General features: G+C 41.0%; 1 protein-coding gene across 2 annotated transcripts; it reads left to right on the top strand.

Moving 5' to 3' along the window:
• The first annotated feature begins 3,385 nt into the window (after positions 1–3,385).
• On the top strand, positions 3,386–16,616 carry LOC127625809 (CXXC-type zinc finger protein 1-like). Of its 2 annotated transcripts, none has more exons than XM_052101190.1 (14): positions 3,386–3,550; positions 4,022–4,122; positions 4,262–4,362; positions 4,478–4,602; positions 9,074–9,229; positions 9,313–9,438; positions 10,366–10,473; positions 10,575–10,753; positions 11,058–11,265; positions 15,546–15,656; positions 15,773–15,822; positions 15,926–16,022; positions 16,112–16,264; positions 16,365–16,616. In XM_052101190.1, the coding sequence occupies exons 1-14, from the start codon at positions 3,548–3,550 to the stop codon at positions 16,509–16,511; spliced, it is 1,665 nt and encodes a 554-aa protein (XP_051957150.1). In that variant the 5' UTR covers positions 3,386–3,547; the 3' UTR covers positions 16,512–16,616. The 2 variants fall into 2 exon arrangements, with proteins under 2 accessions (XP_051957150.1, XP_051957149.1); XM_052101189.1 differs by having other exon boundaries at positions 4,478–4,623.
• The last annotated feature ends 3,783 nt before the right edge of the window (positions 16,617–20,399 follow it).

The raw sequence follows: 20,399 nt of genomic DNA, 5'->3' as shown, positions 1-20,399 counted from the left end.
AGGACCGGACTACCAACACCATGGCACTCGACATTGCTACCTTCAACACCAGGACTGTGTCGAATGAGGCCAACCTGGCTGCCATCCTGGAAGGCTTGAACAGCATCCGCTGCGACGTACTCGGGCTGTGCGAGACCAATCGCCGGGAGCCGCTGCACGTGCGCCGCGACGACGGCAGGACGGTCATCTTGGGTGCCAGGGAAGAGACGCGGCCTGTCGGTGGCGTCGGCTTCATTGTATCCAAACGATGGTCGCCGATGATTGACCTGGTTGACGTGACCAACCCCCGAGTCGGCGTGCTCACCCTGCGCCTACACAACAAAGCCACCATCCGGATCGTGCAGACATATGCACCAACAGCAGCGGCTGCGGCCGAGCAAGATGAGGATGTGCTTGAGCAGTTCTACGAGGCTGTTGAGGCAGCCACTACCCCCCGTGCCACCTACCTCGTCCTGATGGGCGACATCAACGCCAAGGTGGGCAAGGGGTTGGATGGCGAGCGCTTTGTCGGCCCGTTCGGCAGCGGCAACAGGAACGGACCGGGCGAGCGACTGGTTGCAATGGCCGAGACCAACCGGCTGTTCATCGGCAACAGTCTGTTCAAGAAGCGCCCCGGCCGCCGATGGACATGGATGTCTCCCAATAGAGAAACAACCAACGAGATCGACTACGTCCTCTGCAGCCACCGCCGCATCCTGCAGGACGTCGCTGTCATCGGCCGCAAGTTCTTTGACACGGGCAGCGACCATCGGCCGGTAAGGGCCAAGCTGGTCATCAACGGCAGGACCGAAAGGCGCGCACTGGCAGCCAGCAACCGGGCAAAGCAGCCGGCCACCACTGACCTAGCCGTCTTCCACACTCTGATCGACCACACCAACTGGGCCCAGCTTGAAGCCGACAATGACCAGGACTACGACCACTTTATAGGCCTGCTCAAGTCAAGCCGCGATGCAGCTACAGTGCCGACCAACAGCCGAGCCAGCCGAATTTCGGACACCACCAAGGCCCTGATGCAGAGGCGGCGGCAGATGCGCGCTGACGGACCCACACACGTCGAGTATGGCCTGCTGTGCAAGCAGATCCGGCAGCAGCTCAAGACCGACCTCGACCAGTACAGACAGAGGCGCCTGCTGGCGACAGCCGAGGACCGCAAGAGCCTGAAAAAGTGCAGGCGGGCGATGCAACAGCAGCGCGGCCAGATACCAGCACTGAAGACGGCCGACGGGCGGACGACCAGGACTCGGTCCGGCATTGAGGCCAAGTGCAGGCGCTTCTACAGTGACCTGTTCGCCAGCAAGGTCCCCGTCCCCCCACCTAACCTTCAGCTTGACCAGCTGCAGCCCATCCTGCCAGTGCTGGAAAGCGAGGTCCGACATGCAGTCGAGCAGGCACAAGCGGACCGGGCACCCGGCCTGGACGGCGTTGAGATCAACCTGCTTAAGGCCGGCGGCCACTCACTTTAGACAGCCATGGCAGCCAGATTCAGCAGCTACATGCCACAATCCCAAATCCCCAAACAGTGGAAGACAGCCAAGACAGTACTGCTGTTCAAGAAGGGCGACCGTGAGCTGCTCAGCAACTACCGGCCGATCACACTGCTGTCAGCTGTGTATAAGATCTTCACCAAGGTGCTGCTCAACCGGTTGGCCAAGCAGCTGGACGAACAGCAGCCCGTCGAGCAGGCCGGATTTAGATCTGGCTTTAGCACCATGGACCATGTGCAGGTACTGAACCAGCTGCTCGAGCGGGCCAGGGAGTATAAGATGCCGCTGGTCCTGGCCTTCGTCGACTACGAGAAGGCCTTCGACTCGGTCGAGATCAACGCCGTGCTGCTCGCCCTCCAACAACAAGGCATCAGGGACGAGCATGTGGCCCTGCTGCAGGAGCTGAACAGCAACTGCGCCACTTCCATCACCCTATCACCCTGTTCGACTGGCCGCTTAACATCGAGGTCGGCCGCGGGGTCAAGCAGGGCGACACCATCTCGCCCAAGCTTTTCACCGCCTGCCTCGAGCAAATTTTCCGGCAGCTCAACTGGGACGAGGTCGGCATCAAGATCAACGGCCGCTGGCTCAATCACCTGCGCTTTGCCGACGACATCGTGCTGATAGGCTGCTTGGCAGTCGATGTACAGCAGTGGCTCGACCAGCTCAACCAGGTTGGCGCTCGGTGCGGCCTCAAAATCAATCTGGCCAAAACCAAGTGGATGCGTAACGACCAGGTGGCCGACACTACCCTTCATGTCGGCCAGCACCAGCTCCAGCAAGTCGATAGATACATCTACTTGGGCCAGGAGCTGACTACCGACCACAAGATTGGTCGAGAACTGGCACGACGACGCCGAGCCGCCTGGGTCAGCTTTGGCTCAATTGCCGAGACGGCCAGCAACAGAGCCATCGACCCGGACATCAGGGCCGCCCTATTCAACAGCACCGTCCTGCCGGCCATGCTCTACGGGGCCGAGACCTGGGCAACGACGGCGGCCGACCGACAAAAGCTGGCCGTGACTGAACGCGCAATTGAGCGCCGCATGGTCGGGGTTAAAAGGATCGACCACGTCCGCAACAAGCAGCTGCGGGCCATGACCAGGGTGGCCGACGCGGTGGACCTGGCCAACAAGGCCAAGAAGCGCTGGGCTGGGCACCTGATGCGGTGGACGGACGAAAGATGGACACGCGAAGTCACCGTCTGGTTGCCGATCGACATCAAGCGGCCACGCGGGTGCCCTGCAACACGATGGCGCGACTCGCTACGACAAGATCTGGGACACAATTGGATGGGACTCGCCCAGGACCGACAGACCTGGGCAGATCAATGTGGTCTGCGCTGACCACCTTTGGCCGGCGAAGACAGACCGATTCTGGATTCTGGATTCTGGATAATTCTATAAAAATACACATACATTTTTATGTTACAAATCATGCATTATTTGAGCTTTTAAAGTTGTTTAAATCGTAATTCAACAGTCATTTTGGGGTTTTAGGATTTGTTGACATTACATCGTCATGGCAACGAAGTTGTAAAATGTCCCCAAACTTTATACAGAAAAGGTTAGCAAGCAGTTTAATCACACAAAATCATGTTAACACACATATTGTTTAAGTCTTGTGGCTATATTTTTGAATCAGTGAGTATTTTAATGTTTGCGGACTGGCCCCATTCACTTCCATTGTAAGTGGAACCGTGATTTTTACTTTTTTTTTAAGAAAAGGAGCAACTAGTCGAAATATATTTTTGTGAAAATCAACATTAAGCTGCAAATGATGTCGACGGAACTTCACTTGTATTAAACCCGGAATATTCCTTTAAACACTTTTTCCTGATAGGACTTTTATTATGAAAAAATAAACACCCCCACTAGCCCAAACAATCGAAGTGACGCTGTTAGCTAGTGACCGTTCTGTTTATAATATCGCTTCAATGCCCCGTTTATATTTACTGTTATAGACATCGGGCGAATTACAAGACTTTTTAATAGTGAGATATTTGTGTAATTAATCCTCATTCAGACTCATTGATCGGATCTTTTACCAGGCGGTGAGCAGCGATGGTAAGTCTGCTTTGACGATTTGGTAGCATATTAGCACCGGCTTCATCACTCAAGTCAAAATAAAAAACTATCTCTAAAATCCAAACAGTTTAAATTAAACAACAAGGAGTGCTTTTAAGATACGGATTATGTTTTAGAATAGCACTATAGTTTGAAACATTTAATCCGCTCTCCTGCTATCTGGCATGCTATCATGCTGCTATGTCTTGTAACACACTAATATTGAACCGTTCTTAAAACATGTACTTATATTTAAAAGGAGATATTTGTTATTTGGCATATTAAATAAACTAGCTCATTAGTGCTGTCTATCTTGGGCCATGAAATGACATAGAAAACATTGTCTGAAGATCAAGATAAACTTTTGATGTTGAAATGCCAATTGAATATGTTTAATTCAGTTATTTGTACACTGATTGTTTAGATGACTGGTGTGTCAAAATTGTAATTGCATTGTCTCTGTTTTTATAGGACAGTGAGATGTCTGATATGGATCTGACTCCAGCTGTGGATGGAGAGAATGCTCCTCTGTACTGCATTTGTCGAAAGCCAGACATAAATTGCTTCATGATGTAAGACTAATCTTTGTAACCGGTTCCACCAATGCTTTTCCTTCCAATGGCAATGAACCCATAAGTTAATTTAAGAAGTAAATGGAACAATGTCTCCAAACGGAGAAGTTCATTTGGGACCATATGTTTTTCTCCATAGTGGTTGTGACAAGTGCAATGAGTGGTTCCATGGTCACTGCATTAATGTGACCGAGAAGATGGCCAAAGCTATCAGGGAGTGGTACTGCCAACAATGTCAGGGTAAGTGACACCCCTGATGTTTGCTGATGTTTTATTACTGAATTATATTGTTTTTATACCAATTTTCACATTTAGAATATGTTCAAATGCTCATAAGCTATTCTCCATCTCTTAGATATGGATCCATCTCTTGAAATACGGTATCGAAAAAAGAACCGTGAGAAAGAGGTTGAGCCAGAGAGAGCTGAAAAACGATCCAGCACTCCAGAGTTTAAGATGGATAGGCGCCGTGGGTCCAAAGTCAGTGTATCTTCAGTTAACGTAAAGAAACATCAACACCTCCTCTGATGCATATCAATCTTCATTATAACTACACTGTATATGTAATATGTAGGAATTAGAATGACACATTTCAGTGTTTTTACTAGGGATGTGCCAGGCTGGTCTATTAATTAACAAGTATGCTAACAACTGACTAGTCGATTAGTTGGCTCAACTACTAACATTAATATTTTAGTGGTGGTGGTTTTGATGGTAGATGCAATTTGAGAGCGTTTTTGCATGATGATAGTTTGCGGTGCTTAACACCCTGTCTACACCGGGCATGTCCGGTGACGCTACGTGCCACAGTGGCTTAAGGCTGTCTACACTGGACACGCAATTACTCTAAACCGCGTATTGGTGTTGTTTGCAGTAGTTCAAGAGGAGCCACAGGGGCAGTGGCCCCAGCAAAATCTGATTGGCCTCTGCAGTACCCCTGTCCTGAAAAAGCATTTGTCAAAAAAAAGCTTATTTGCATTCGGTGTCACTTGTGCGAAGCACAAATGTTCTAGCAACATCATGTCTGCAGGTACAGCATACTGTTTTGGCAGAAACATTTGTGTGAATTACAGTAGATCTCACGCCAGGAGCGCTATGTTAAAGGAGTTCAACTTAAACGTCTTGAAATACGTACATCTCGAGACCCCTGTGTATTGTAGCTGGGAAACCCAGCTATAGACAGACAAACAAACAAAAATTCTGATCAGTAAATCTGACTGAATCCAGACAAAATAAGAAGGTTATTTTCTGCAAATTGTGGTTTGGGTTCTGTTCTATATTAATTATGCCTTTTAAATGCAAATGTGCTAAATAGATTTCTTGACAGTTAAGTTGGAATTATTCCACAATGCCTTACTCAATTTTATAATGCATGGCCTTTATCACAGGAGAAACTCCATGTAGTTTATTTTACTGTACAGAACCGCAGCTCTATTATGCTGTCAGTCTGAGTGAACCTGTCGGTAGCTCAGTGCCCACAGAGGCAGAATGATACAGACTTTACTGATGAAGTAGCCAATGTCTGTCAGCTGGAATTATTTTTAACTTTTACAATGTAGATATCCACGTTGGGTATTTGATAGCTTACAAGATTTAGTTCACACAAAAATGAAAATTCTTTCATAATTTACTCTCCCTCATGCCATCCCAGATGTGTAAGTCAAGTCATTTTTATTTGTATAGCACTTTTCACAGCACACGTTTCAAAGCAGCTTTACAGAAAATCATGCATTAACAGAAAATGAAACCGTAATATCTATCAAGTCTTCGTCATTGTGTAGTTTGATTAGATATTATTCTAAATTTTGTATAAAAATAAATAATAATTTGTATTAAGAACCCTAGTGACCAAGCTGAAGGCGACTGTGGCAAGGAAAATAAAACTCCATAAGATGTTGGTTAATGGAGAAAAATAACCTTGGGATAAACCATGCTCACTGTGGGGGCCAGTTCCCTTCTGGGTAACAGCATAAACATAATGCTAATATTACTTATTTATGTATAGTGCAAGTCATGGTTTAAAATTAGTAAACTAAGTAAGTGTTAAGAGCCAGTGTTTAAACAAAGATTTTTTAAGAACTGTTAGATGAATGACTTATTGAAATTCATCCTGGATTAGTTGGTTGATGATATATATATATATATATATATATATATATATACACTCACCTAAAGGATTATTAGGAACACCTGTTCAATTTCTCATTAATGCAAATATCTAATCAACCAATCACATGGCAGTTGCTTCAATGCATTTAGGGGTGTGGTCCTGGTCAAGACAATCTCCTGAACTCCAAACTGAATGTCAGAATGGGAAAGAAAGGTGATTTAAGCAATTTTGAGCATGGCATGGTTGTTGGTGCCAGACGGGCCGGTCTGAGTATTTCACAATCTGCTCAGTTACTGGGATTTTCACGCACAACCATTTCTAGGGTTTACAAAGAATGGTGTGAAAAGGGAAAAACATCCAATATGCGGCAGTCCTGTGGGCGAAAATGCCTTGTTGATGCTAGAGGTCAGAGGAGAATGGGCCGACTGATTCAAGCTGATAGAAGAACAACTTTGCCTGAAATAACCACTCGTTACAACCGAGGTATGCAGCAAAGCATTTGTGAAGCCACAACACGCCCAACCTTGAGGCGGATGGGCTACAACAGCAGAAGACCCCAACGGGTACCACTCATCTCCACTACAAATAGGAAAAAGAGGCTACAATTTGCAAGAGCTCACCAAAATTGGACAGTTGAAGACTGGAAAAATGTTGCCTGGTCTGATGAGTCTCGATTTCTGTTGAGACATTCAGATGGTAGAGTCAGAATTTGGCGTAAACAGAATGAGAACATGGATCCATCATGCCTTGTTACCACTGTGCAGGCTGGTGGTGGTGGTGGAATGGTGTGTGGGATGTTTTCTTGGCACACTTTAGGCCCCTTAGTGCCAATTGGGCATCGTTTAAATGCCACGGCCTACCTGAGCATTGTTTCTGACCATGTCCATCCCTTTATGGCCACCATGTACCCATCCTCTGATGGCTACTTCCAGCAGGATAATGCACCATGTCACAAAGCTCGAATCATTTCAAATTGGTTTCTTGAACATGACAATGAGTTCACTGTACTAAAATGGCCCCCACAGTCACCAGATCTCAACCCAATAGAGCATCTTTGGGATGTGGTGGAACAGGAGCTCGTGCCCTGGATGTGCATCCCACAAATCTCCATCAACTGCAAGATGCTATCCTATCAATATGGGCCAACATTTCTAAAGAATGCTTTCAGCACCTTGTTGAATCAATGCCACGTAGAATTAAGGCAGTTCTGAAGGTGAAAGGGGGTCAAACACAGTATTAGTATGGTGTTCCTAATAATCCTTTAGGTGAGTGTGTGTATATATATATATTAGTTCATATTTTGAAATTTGAGGTTTGGGTTCTGTGCTGTGTAAATTTATTATCATTTGGATGTAAATGTGATCCTCATCAAGAAAATTTAATTTCATGATAACTGTTTTCATTTGTTAACAAAGAACTGCTCAGAGTATGTAGAAAATATAATTTTTTTAAATTGTTGATAAGTTTGTTTTTACATTCCTTGTGTATTTGGTCATGTGTTCAGATTTCAAGAACATAGACTCATGTTGACTTGTTATTAATTTGGTCCCTATCTGCACACTGTGGGCCCTCTAATGACCCCTCCTTTAAAAATATCTGGATCCACTCATGGTAATGCCAGCACGTGCAGTGCAAAATGGAACGTGACACCCGTTTACTGTCGGCGTGACGGACGCTTCCAGTGTTGACGGCATCATTGATTATAATGAGATTCTATTGCTTTTGACGCGATGTGATGAGCCTTCTGCGTCCGGTGTAGCAGGGTGTAACACTGAATAACAGTCAGCAGCTTAAAACCCTCTGCAAGAAGTGACATCAATTAACCTCTTCAACTGTGGAGAATGTTTGTGCCGCCACCTGCAATTATTCACACTCAAATTTAAAATCTCACCATTCACACATTCTGTGGACTAATTGCCAAAAATATGTCAGATTTTTTCATATAAATAAAAAGGCTTCTGGGTGGACTATAATCTCAATCTAGTCTTCCCCTTTGCGAGGGGAAAATTTGATCATCCCCATATTGTCAATAACATATATTTCCGATGATTTGTTTAGCATTCTTTACTTGCTGGACCTCATATATTGTTCTGGACATCTAAAATATAACATTGGATTATTCACACAAGCAAGCTTACAGACAAGTACAAAATGGCTAATTTTGTAGAAAACTGCCTAAAGTTAAAGCAGACAAAGTTTGTAGCTATTTGGGGCTTAAAGAAGCAGTGATCGGTGCATAAAAGAGCCGTTTGTATTTGATGTCTTACAGAAGTCATATTTCACTTTGTGATTTTTTTGAAAATCTTTCAAACTGTGGGATTAGGGCAATAAAATAAATTGTACAGTCGCATTCCTGATAATGAGAGCTTTCATTTGATATCTGATTTTCAATTTAAGCACTATTTGAAAGCCTTATATACATATTCATATTTCTACCACATGACCTCTAGGTTGCGCTGATTTCCAACGCAAATGTTTTCAGGCCTTGTTTTGTTATTTTATGTTACATAAATGCAGAAGTGGTGCTTATCTATGAAAAGTTCAAATACTATACCTCTCTTTCAAATTATACCTCAGATGCCTGACTAATCTATTCGGAGACTTGAACGTTTTAGGCATAGCACCCCCTTTTGGACCCACCGACGGGTCCGCAAAGTTAAAGAGGTTTTTAGATTTAGTCTTTTTTGCATTGTATCAACAATATATCAGTTGTTCAAACAACTGACCAACTAGTCTATTATGAAAATTGGTGTTTTTGCACATCCCTAGTTTTTACACCATGGTGTGTGAAACAAACCAAGATGAGTAATATAATGAGTAATAATCCTAACTGTTTCCCAGGTGAAACGTTCAGCTCGTATGTGCGGGGAATGCGAACCCTGCACTAGGACAGAGGATTGTGGCCAATGTGACTTCTGTAAAGATATGAAGAAATTTGGTGGCCCAAACAGGATCCGTCAGAAATGTCGTCTAAGGCAGTGTGTCGTCCGTGCTCGGGTGAGTATTATAATTTATTTAGGTTGTTTTTATTTATCTTTGCTTTTTAGATGTTGATTTTATTTCGCTTATTGTTTTGGCAGAAAATGCTACGTGTTCGGGATGAGGAGTTTTCTCTGCGTGAGAGGAAGGACAATATAATGCACAGACGATACTCAGATGATTATGATGAGATGGAGCTGTATGAGCACTACAAAGACAGAGATGCGGTATTGAATAATTGCTGATGCTTAACTACAACCACTTAGTATATATGTTCATTTTAACTCTTATCAGGTTGTAAGAATGACTTTATCATTAGTTTAAACAGTGGCCCCAAAAAGTATTTGGAAACTTAATGTCTGAATGTCTTTGGATTATATAACAAAACATCAAACCAAGTCAGGGTTAGGGTTAAGTGCCCGATATACTTCATACGAAACTGAAGAACGGGTGTGACATCAACAGCTCACCTGAGCAAACTTTTAGGAACAATTCTACAGAAGGAATCAAAAGTACTGAAATACTCTCAAGTGCCCATTGACTCGTGTGCCATCTGCAGGGAGCATAGATAGTAATAATATCATTATTATTCATTATTGTTATTTTGTATTATTATTATTAATGTGAAGAGCAGAGCGAAATAAAAAAACATATTCATTATTCCTCAGCTTTACCATATCACTATAAAAATAAAGTTTGCATAAAAGGCCTCAAAGATTCAAACACATAAGTTTTTTTTTCCCCAGATAGGACTTTTATTCTGAAAATGAATCACTTGCCCAAACAGTTTAAGTGACACTGTTAGCTAGTGACTACAGTAACCTTTAGGTTTACAATATCGCTTCAGTTCCTAGTCTGGTAGGACACATGTGTGAACATGTGTGAACACATCACCTCAGCACCAGTTGATTTAAAGTCCTTGTAAACATGACTCAGAAAAGTGAAGTTAGTTCTGAGGTTTAGCACCATTAGTTTGCAGATGAAACTTGCTTTGATATTTTGGTATCTAATGCAAAAACGGTCATATTTATTGTGACGTAAGAGCCCTAAAGTTTGCATCTTCTTTTTTTTTCATCTAGCTTGTTTGGGATGATACTTCAGTTATTATTGCTCAAAAATGAACTTTTTCCCTTTCTTATGACACTTTTTTTTAGTCATGGGGCAGTGAAGATGAGGATGGACCAGTTTACATTCCTGTCCCACGGAAGAAAGCTATAAAAGTCAAGCATGTCAAGAGGAGAGACAAGAAATTTGACAAAAAGGTCAAATGAAAGTCACCGACAGTGCTTTATAAATTATAAATAAATGCATTGCACTTGGTACATTATAAATAAAATGCATTGATTTTGCTTGTCTTTTATAGAAAGAGTCTCGTCGCCACAAGCAAAAACAGAAGCACAGAGATCGTTCGAGACACAGCGAGAGGGGAGACGGCAGAGATGGAAGAGACCATCGACAGTGCCTAGGACCAAACTGCATCGACGCAGCACGTCCAAGCTCAAAATACTGCTCTGAGGACTGTGGCATGAAGTTGGCTGCCAAGTAGGTTATTCCTGCGCTTCTGCTCCTGGAGTTGCATGCACGGCCTGTTAATATACAATAGTAATGTTAGGTTTAATCTCTTAATCTCAGTAATCGTCCTGTTATTTGACACTTTCAGTCATTGTTTAAAGTAATGGCATCTGAAACTGAAAACTATTGATTTTAAATGATGCTGCATCCAAGCCACTAAGTATCAGTGTAAGTCCAAGATGACACAAAGCCAAAAGTTAGTGAGTGCACTTTAATATATGTTTTGAAAAAGTGGACAGATTTGATTGATTTAGTGATATGCTGATCTGTACAGCCGGATCTATGAGATCCTCCCCCAGCGTATCCAGCAGTGGCAGCAAAGCCCCTGTATCGCAGAGGAACAGGGCAAAAAACAGCTAGAGCGCATCCGCAGGGAACAGCAAGCCGCACGTTTGCGCCTAGCCGAGATGGAGCGGCGCTTCCACGAATTGGAGGGCATTATTGCGAAGGCCAAGCAACAGGTGGTCCTACAGGATGAGGATGTGAGTATTCACTATTACTTTCTCATGAGGAATCATAGATGTTTGATCCAAGCTAAAGTATTTTGACTTTAATGGAAAAACTGTTTCTTATCATGTTTATCTGAGTGTCAGGGTTCCCACAGTCATGGAAAACCTGGAAAGATCAGGATATTTTAAACTGTGTTTTCCAGCCCTGGAAAAGTTGTGATAATTGATACAATCTTAAAAGTTATGGACATTTCTATAATGAACATACATTTTTCGAGTCTCAAATATTTCAATATTGGTTTTGTGTCGGGTAAAACTGACAAACTGTAGTCATGTCCGATGTGTGAACGAATCCTACTTTTATAGGTCGATTCTTTACAATGAATCGGTCAAACCGGTTGACGAATCGGTCTGGAGTTAGTTCAGAATGCTTATTTATTGAGGTATTATGTTGTGTGCACTTGTGACTTAAATGGTTTAACCCTGTATTTCACGCATTATGAAATCATTATTTGTTTTGTTTTTTAAATTTTTCTCCCAATTTGGATTGCCCAACGCCCAATGTGTCCTTGTGGTGGCGTAGTGACTCTCCTCAATCTGGGTGGCGGTGGATGAATCTCCGTTCGCTCCGCGTCTGAGACTGTCGTCAACCCACGCATCTTATAACGTGGCTTGTTGAGCGTGTTAGATATAGCAAGTATGGAGGCTTCATGCCATCCACTACAGCATCCACGCACAACTCAACACGCCCCCCACCGAGAGCGAACCAAATTATAGTGACCACGAGGAGGTTACCCCATGTGACTCTACCCACCCTAGCAACCGGGCCAATTTGGTTGCTTAGGAAACCCGGCTGGAGTCACTCAGCACAAGTAATTTTCTTTTTTATAAAAAACGGATCACATTACAAAAATAGAAAAAATTATTATTTAATAGAAATCGTGTTGATAGCGGAATTCCTGGTTAAAAGTACAAAAAATAAATAAAATAAATATTTTTTTTATAGTGAAAAATAATGTACAACTATTTTATTACTCTAAATACTGGTGTAATAGACTTTATCTGCTGTATGACACACATATTTAATAAAATTGTCTCATTGTTAACAATTTCCCCAGAATTTACCTTAAAGGAATATTCCATGTTCAATTCAAGTTATGCTCAATGACAGCATTTGTGGGATAATTTTTATTACCAAAAAATATTTTTGTTTCTTCCCTCCTTTTCTTTAAAAATAGCAAAAAGCGAGGTTACAGTGAGGCATTAACAAATGGAAGTGAATGGGCCAATTTTTGGAGTGTTTAAAGGCAGAAATGTGAAACTTATAATTTATAAAAGCACTTTCCATTATTTTTCTGTTAAAACTCATGTATTATTTGAGTCGTAGAGTTATATATTATATAGACGTTTACTGGAATTACAGGGTTTGTGGTGTTACGTTGTCATGGAAAAATTGGCTATAACTTCACACAGAAAGGTTAGTGATTTTATCACACTTAAATCATGTTAACACGCATATTGTTTATCTTGTGCCCATAATTTTGAGACAGTGAGTATTATAATGTTTACAGATTGGCCCCATTGGCTTCCATTATAAGTGCCTCACTGGAACCCAGAATTTTTTTTATTATTTATTTATTTGTATAATTTTTTTTAAGAAAAGCAGGGAAGAGTAAAACAATGTGTGATTGTAATCAACATTATAACACAAATGCTGTCGATTGAGCTTAACATACCACGGTGGTGGAATGACCTTCCCAACTCAATCCGGGAAGCAAGCTCACTCTCTATCTTCAAAAAACGGCTAAAAACACATCTTTTCCAAAAGCACTTAACCGGTCACAAAAAAGTAAAAAAAAAATTTATAATTTACATTTCTTGTTGCACTTAAATCTGTTTTGTATACTATTATGATGATAGTGAAACTTTGTAATATGGCACTTTTCGTACCACTGTCTCCTTAAGATGATTCGCTGATGTTCTTCCTCTTTTGTAAGTCGCTTTGGATAAAAGCATCTGCCAAATGAATAAATGTAAATGTAACATGTAATGAACCTGGAAAATGACTTGAAAATGACTACATTTTAAGTAAATCCTAAAAAAGGTAGATAGTTAAAAATGGATAATGCAAAGAAAATTTTAAAAATAAATAAACAGCATGACATCTGCAATATGTTCTGTAGTGGCTGTATGGGTGACATCACTGTACAGGTGATCTGTATCCATTCCACTATCACTAATCACTAATATCACAGATAATTCTACTCACTGAATGATGAAAAATCAGTACAAATGGCTTTTCTGAGGGCAGTTCTGCCAGGCAAAAACTGTTCAGGCTCCACACAGTGCATAATACAAAAAAGGGAAGAAAAAAGATTAAGATAACCAACAGGAAGCATTGTAACCAATCGTTTTCTTGTTTTATTTAATGTCATCCTTTAATTCTTTACCATTTTATTGGCATTTTATATGCATAATGTGCTTTCAAAGTGAAACCGTCAACAGAGAACTGCTTTACATGAGAACATATAGATGAGATATTGCAATATCTTTTTGTGAATGCTGTGATTTTGTATGTTGAACTATGCCCCCATTTTTCAATCAGCCCCCTACATTGCAAGTAAATCACTTGCATATGCGACCAAATTACACGCTATGCATCTGTTACAGCACAGCAATGAATTTACTGTATAAAAAGTTGCCGTTGAAGAAGCCTCATATTTTACTGTGTGGAAAATTTCACTTAATTGGCTGCAGTGGGTCCTGAGGTGTCGTGGATCACGATGTAACCATCGCTTTAGTTGAGTCGTTAAGTCAACCGTAAACATTTGCTCACAGAGCTGCCAGTTCTCTTAAAGGAATAGTTCACCCAAAAAAAAAAGAAACTTCTGTCATTTACTCACCCTCATGCCATCCCAGATGTGCATGACTTTCTTTCTTTCAGCTCTACCCAAATTGAAAATTTCTTAGCTCCTTTGTTCCATACAATGCAAGTCAATGAAAAAATCACGTAAGTCTGCATAAAAGAAATCCATATGACTCCAGTGGTTAAATCCATGTCTTCAGAAGCAATTTGATAGGTGTGGGTGAGAAACAGATCAATATTTAAGTACATTTTTCTATAAAATCTCCTCCCTGCTCAGTCAATCTACACTTTAACTTTCACATTCTTCTTGTGTTTTTGGTGATTCACTTTGATAATGCCTATGCATTACTGTGCAGGGAGAAGAATTTCATGGACTTAAATATTGGTCTGTTTCTCACCCACACCAATCTTATTACATATTAATATATGGATTTAACTACTGGAGTCTTATGGATTACTTTTATACTGCCTTTATGTGTTTTTTGGAGCGTCAAAATTTTGGCACCCATTCACTCACATTGAATAGACCTACAGAGCTGAGATATTCTTCTAAAAAATCTTAATGTGTGTTCTGCAGAAGAAAGTAAGACATACACATCTGGGATTGCATGAGGGTGAGTAAATGATGAGAGAATTGGCATTTTTGGGTGAACTATTCCTTTAAAGAGACAGTACCATTTTAACGCTTGATATACATTTAAATGTAAGCTCAATGTAAATCATAAAAGTGCACATAAACATGTAACAATGTAGTGAGTGTTATAAATGTGTAAATATAAATATTTAAAGTGACAATCATAAATTATGAAATGTTAACTTCAACAAAAATGTTAAATATTGAGGAATTTGACAGAGACTCTTGCAGCATCGTTTTTACATGGTACTATTGAGAAAATAGCTCTTAAATTATTGTTTTTATAATACAATTATTACATTATTGTTAAATGTGGAATTCTATTTTTTTTATTAGGTTTCAACCTTGTTAATTTTTGCTAAAAAATGTGTATTAATTTTTTAAACCGTGACAACAGCTTGAATTATTACTATAAATGCAATTTAATGACATCATGTAAATTGATAGAATTAGAAATTTGTACTTTTTTAAAAAGCATGTCCATGTAATTGATAAAAAGTCTCATTCTATATTGAGTGGAGTCATGTACAGTATATGAATAATTTATATATGTAAAGATGGTACCTTCTCAGTTTGCTTAATATCTTTTTCAGTTTTCAGTTACATTACGCTTACATGTCCTCGAAAGTCTAAAAATAAAATATACTAACCAATGGCGATTATTTCTCCAACTTGTTGTCAATGGCCAAGGGTTGTCAATACTTGTTAGAGACGTTTCAAAGGGGCATGAGTAGTTTGAACAATACTTTCCAAGGTGATCCACCTATCAGCTGTCTGGTTACCATGATAACATATCAGTGCACTCTCTTGTAGGTGAATGAAACGGACAGCGAGGACACAGACCTTCAGATCTTCTGTGTGTCCTGCAGTCACCCCATCAACCCCAAGGTGGCACTGAGGCACATGGAGAGATGTTATGCCAAGGTGAATTCCTTTGATAGTCTGTGATATATGATCAACAATTGAATGTGAGTTGCTGTTTAATTCCATACTAAATGAATTCAGAATGTATTAACTCTTGGAATTTTATTTTTTAACAGTACGAAAGTCAGACCTCTTTCGGTTCCATTTTCCCTACAAGAATAGAAGGGTAAGGGGACAAAATGTGTTGAATTATAATACAGTCCTGCAATTATGTTTGGGTCTCCCCTAATCTTGGGTCTCCTATTCATTGACTCTTTCTTTACTATCAGTGCAACAAGGCTTTTTTGTGATGTATACAACCTGCAGAGCAAAACATACTGCAAGAGACTTCAGGTCTTGTGCCCAGAGCATTCCAGAGACCCCAAGGTGACAGTTTAGTAACAGTCCCATTGTATTTCCATTAAAACTACACCATGACTTTAGAAATATCTACATAACATGTTTTCTTCTCTCAGGTCCTACCAGATGAGGTGTGTGGATGTCCACTATTGCGTGATGTGTTTGAGCCGACAGGAGAGTACTGCAGGGTCTCCAAACGCAAGTGTAACAAGCATTACTGCTGGGAGAAGCTCAGACGAGCAGAGGTGGACCTGGAGCGTGTACGAGTGGTCAGTGATGCTTTGCCTTCAAAACTGTTACACATTTTTTATTTTAACATTTGAAGGAAAGAACTTGATTTTAACATAATTTCCTTCCCTCTCCATACAGTGGTACAAGCTGGACGAATTGTTTGAACAAGAGCGCAATGTGAGGACAGCGATGACCAACAGAGCAGGATTACTGGCTCTCATGCTCCATCAGACTATCCAGCATGACCCACTGACAACTGACCTCCGCAGCAATAAAGACAGATAGCCATGTGAACCATTAGAGCTTGTTGGAAAAACATTTGTTTATATTTGTATACTTTTCATAATGTATATTTGTAACTATTTGGGCAGTCATTCCTATTAAACATGTTCTTTGTGTCTCCTTCAGTCTGCACTGCTTCATTTTACATGTGTCCAAGAAATCATCGAACTATAACATATTAGGTTTTCTGTGTTCTGTCTACACATAGTTGTGATTGTTTCAAGTTGCCCCAGTCTGCATTGGTACAATAATTGATAAAATACATTATTCTTAAAGGGGTCATGACATGAAGAATCAAAATTTCCTTCATCTTTTGACATATAAGAGGTCACTGTACTATACAATTTTACTACAAAACGGTACTGGCTCTCTGACGTTCTTCGTGAACACTGGACTAACCTCAGGGCGGCTGAGAGATGGCAGAAATCTAAAGATCCAGCAGATCTGAGTAAGTATCAGTCTCTACTTGATGCTTTTTCTGATAATGTTAAATCTGCAAGAACTTCCAATTATCAGGACAAGATCAACATCACCACAGACACTCGCACCCTATTTTGCACTTTAAACACACTCCTCTGTCCTCCCCCTTCACTGTCTGACACCTCACTGACAGTAGATGTCTTCGCCACATTTTTTACTAGTAAGGTTACAGCTATTAGCAATACATTCTCAGCACCACACCCTCTCAAACTACCGCCTCCTGGATGCAGCTCTTCTATCTCTATGTTCTTTCCTCTGACAGACACTGAGGTCTTTAAACTCCTCTCTAACCACCCCACCACCTGCACCCTTGGTAGTATTCCTTCCCACCACCTACAAGCCATCTCTCCGTCCATCCTACCTGCACTCACACACATAATTAACACATCTCTTTCACAAGCACTTTTCCCACCACATTTAAGCTGGCTCGAGTAACCATGCGGTTTATAAAACCTGCACTTAACCCCACACAAGTCGAACACTACAGACCAGTGTCTCTCATCCCATTCATGGCGAAAACATTCAAAAGTGTAGTTTTCAATCAGATCTCTGCCTATCTATCTTAGAATAAGCTGCTGATGACAATCAGTCAGGCTTCAGGAGGGGACATTCCACTGAGACTACCCTCCTGTCTGTCGCCGAGACAGGCGAGAGCTGTATCCAGATCATCTGTCTTAATTCTACAGGACCTTTCTGCAGCCTTTGACGCAGTGAACCATTAGATCCTACTGTCCACCCTCTCTACTCTGGGCATGACAGGAACTGTGGTTCCTGGTTCAGTTAGGTCTTTCAAGATGTGAGGTGTCCAAGTGTGTCTTATCAGCTACTTACTGGGGTACCTCAGAGCTCAGTGCATGGGCCACTTCACTTCTGTATATACACAACATCACAGGGACCCATCATTCAAGCACATGGGTTCTCTTACCATTGCTACACAGCTCTACTTGTCTTTCCAACCCAACAACACCATGGTGATTGCTTGAATCTCGGCCTGTTTAGCAGACATCTTGGCCTGGATGAAGGAACACCATCTGCAACTTGACCTAGCAAAGACTGAGGTCCTCATCTTTCCAGCCAACCCTGCTGTTGAACACAACATCACTGTACAGCTGGGTTCAACTACAATAACACCTTCCAAAACAGTCAGAAATCTAAGGGTAACCATCGATAACAACACAATTTCACAGACAACATCTCAAAGACCGCATGATCATGTAGATTTACACTCTACAATATCAGGAAAATAAGACCCTTCCTCTCTGAACATGCCACTCATCTTGTTCAGTCACTTGTCATAACTAGACTGGATTACTGTAATGCTTTCATTGCAGGTGTACCTGCATGCGCAATTAGGCCCCTGCAAATTATCCAGAATGCAGCAGTATGTCTGGTCTTCAACAAACCAAAGAGAGCGCATGTCACACCACTCCTTGTTTCTCTTCACTGGCTGGCGGTTGATGCACGTATCAAATTCAACTGACAATCTATCACGCCACTAGTGTGCCGTGGCACAGTGGTTGGGAAACACTGATTTATGATACCATTTTGTCCGATTTTAATGCAGATTTGAAATATCTTATTTGATCATATCTTGAGCAGCCGTTCTGGAGATGTCAGTCTTTCCCTATTAAAGTAGATAAGTGCTGTACTTCCATGCCATTTGTAACCATTTTAAATAGCCACCCATGCCTGGGAGCGTTTCCAAGATGGTGGCCGACTTGTCTTGAAGGGACTTTGGCGGTACAAGTGTGAGCGTTCTTACTTCCGGTCTTAGCGACTTTCGCGGTTTCTGTGGGAGGAAAAAGGAGACGTTCAGAGGAAAATTGGCTAACTGGTACCAGTGTTTTTAAAATGAAAGTGGGGAGAGTGATCTATCAGCGGCAAGAGAGATCATCCTCTTTATATTGTTGTGTACCTCAGTGCGCTAATTCATCAAGATATAACGCTGAGATTATCACAACGATTGCTGCTCTGTATCTGTTGTGGAAGTCCCAGATACGTTGACGTTGTGTTATACAATTCCGGGTGCCCACACACCGCTATGACCATTTTCTCATCCATTTTTCCTGATTTCTTCTGCTACTATGTCAGTACGTCAGTGACATCCGGACAATCTCAATGCTGATAGGCTTTCGTTACAACGCGCCATGCGAATTTCTCGCTCGAGTTGAAATTTTTCATTTTGTGAATAAAGCGTTTTCACTTAGCGCCATTCGCTTAATTCGCGTCGCATTGCCTTTGAATATAATCGCGCCTCGCGAAATGCTCGATTCGCGCTGTATGTGAACTATTATAAGTGAATCGAACTTTTGAGCATCTACATCTGAGATGTTGTTCGTGAATAGTAGCACTCAAATATTGCACACTACTAAAGGCTAAAATTAGTCGCGAGTCTGTTCACTAACGCGCAGTATGTGTGGCCATTTTATATATTTACTTATTAAACAGTGTTTTGTGATTCACAGAGCTGTCGCATGTCTTCAAGTGGCTTTGAATAAAATGCACGAGTCGTATGAACTATTTTATTGATCTTTTATGGCATTTTTTTAGCTCGACTAACAAACATGACTACACGGTATATGATTTGGATCGGGCTCGTCGGACCGACTTCAGTATGGATTTGTGCATCCCTAATAGGCTATATATATATATATATATACATACATACACAAACACACACACACAAACACACACATTTAAATGTAACTTATGGAATTAAACTTTAAGAAAATAATGCATGTTATTGCACCCCTGCTCATTTTTTTGCCTTTTAATGCTGTTGGTGGTGCCTTTTTCTCGTGATATCAAATAATTTCAATTTATATTTCTAAATAGGTAAACAATTTCACTATACACAGAGAAACAAATAATATTACACAAATAAAACAAATAACCATTAATTTTATGTAGGCTATATCTGTTAATACAAGATAACGTGTTAACGTGAACATTACTTCACTATTAGCTACAGTGGTTAACAGTTTATTGCGTATTATTAATTTGTTTGTTAGTTAGAGTAATAATAATGTATTAACAATTTTCATAGTAGCCTAATAAAAGGAACATTAATAACACCTATTAATTAAAATACATATTTAACATCAAGTTAGCAAGAAACTTACCCTGATATACATTTTGTAAGTTTATGTGGGACTTTAATTACAACAGGCATTTTTTTTATGGAAAAGAAATTCTTACATATGTACTGTATATAATTGTATATTAGTTTTAGAGGTCTTCAGAAGTTATATGATAATTGTGGGTGAGAAACCGATCAATATTTAAGTCCTTTTTTTACTATCAATCTTCACATTCCTTTTCGGCGATTCATATTCTTCATGCATATCACCACCTACTGGGCAGTGAAGAGAATATGTAGTTAAAAAAAAAGGACTTAAATATTGATTTGTT

The sequence above is a fragment of the Xyrauchen texanus genome, chromosome 32 (assembly GCF_025860055.1).
Source record: "Xyrauchen texanus isolate HMW12.3.18 chromosome 32, RBS_HiC_50CHRs, whole genome shotgun sequence".
NCBI classification, from domain to species: domain Eukaryota; kingdom Metazoa; phylum Chordata; class Actinopteri; order Cypriniformes; family Catostomidae; genus Xyrauchen; species Xyrauchen texanus.
The sequence above is the reverse complement of the archived record's forward strand: the minus strand, read 5'-3'. Positions and strand labels throughout refer to the sequence as shown.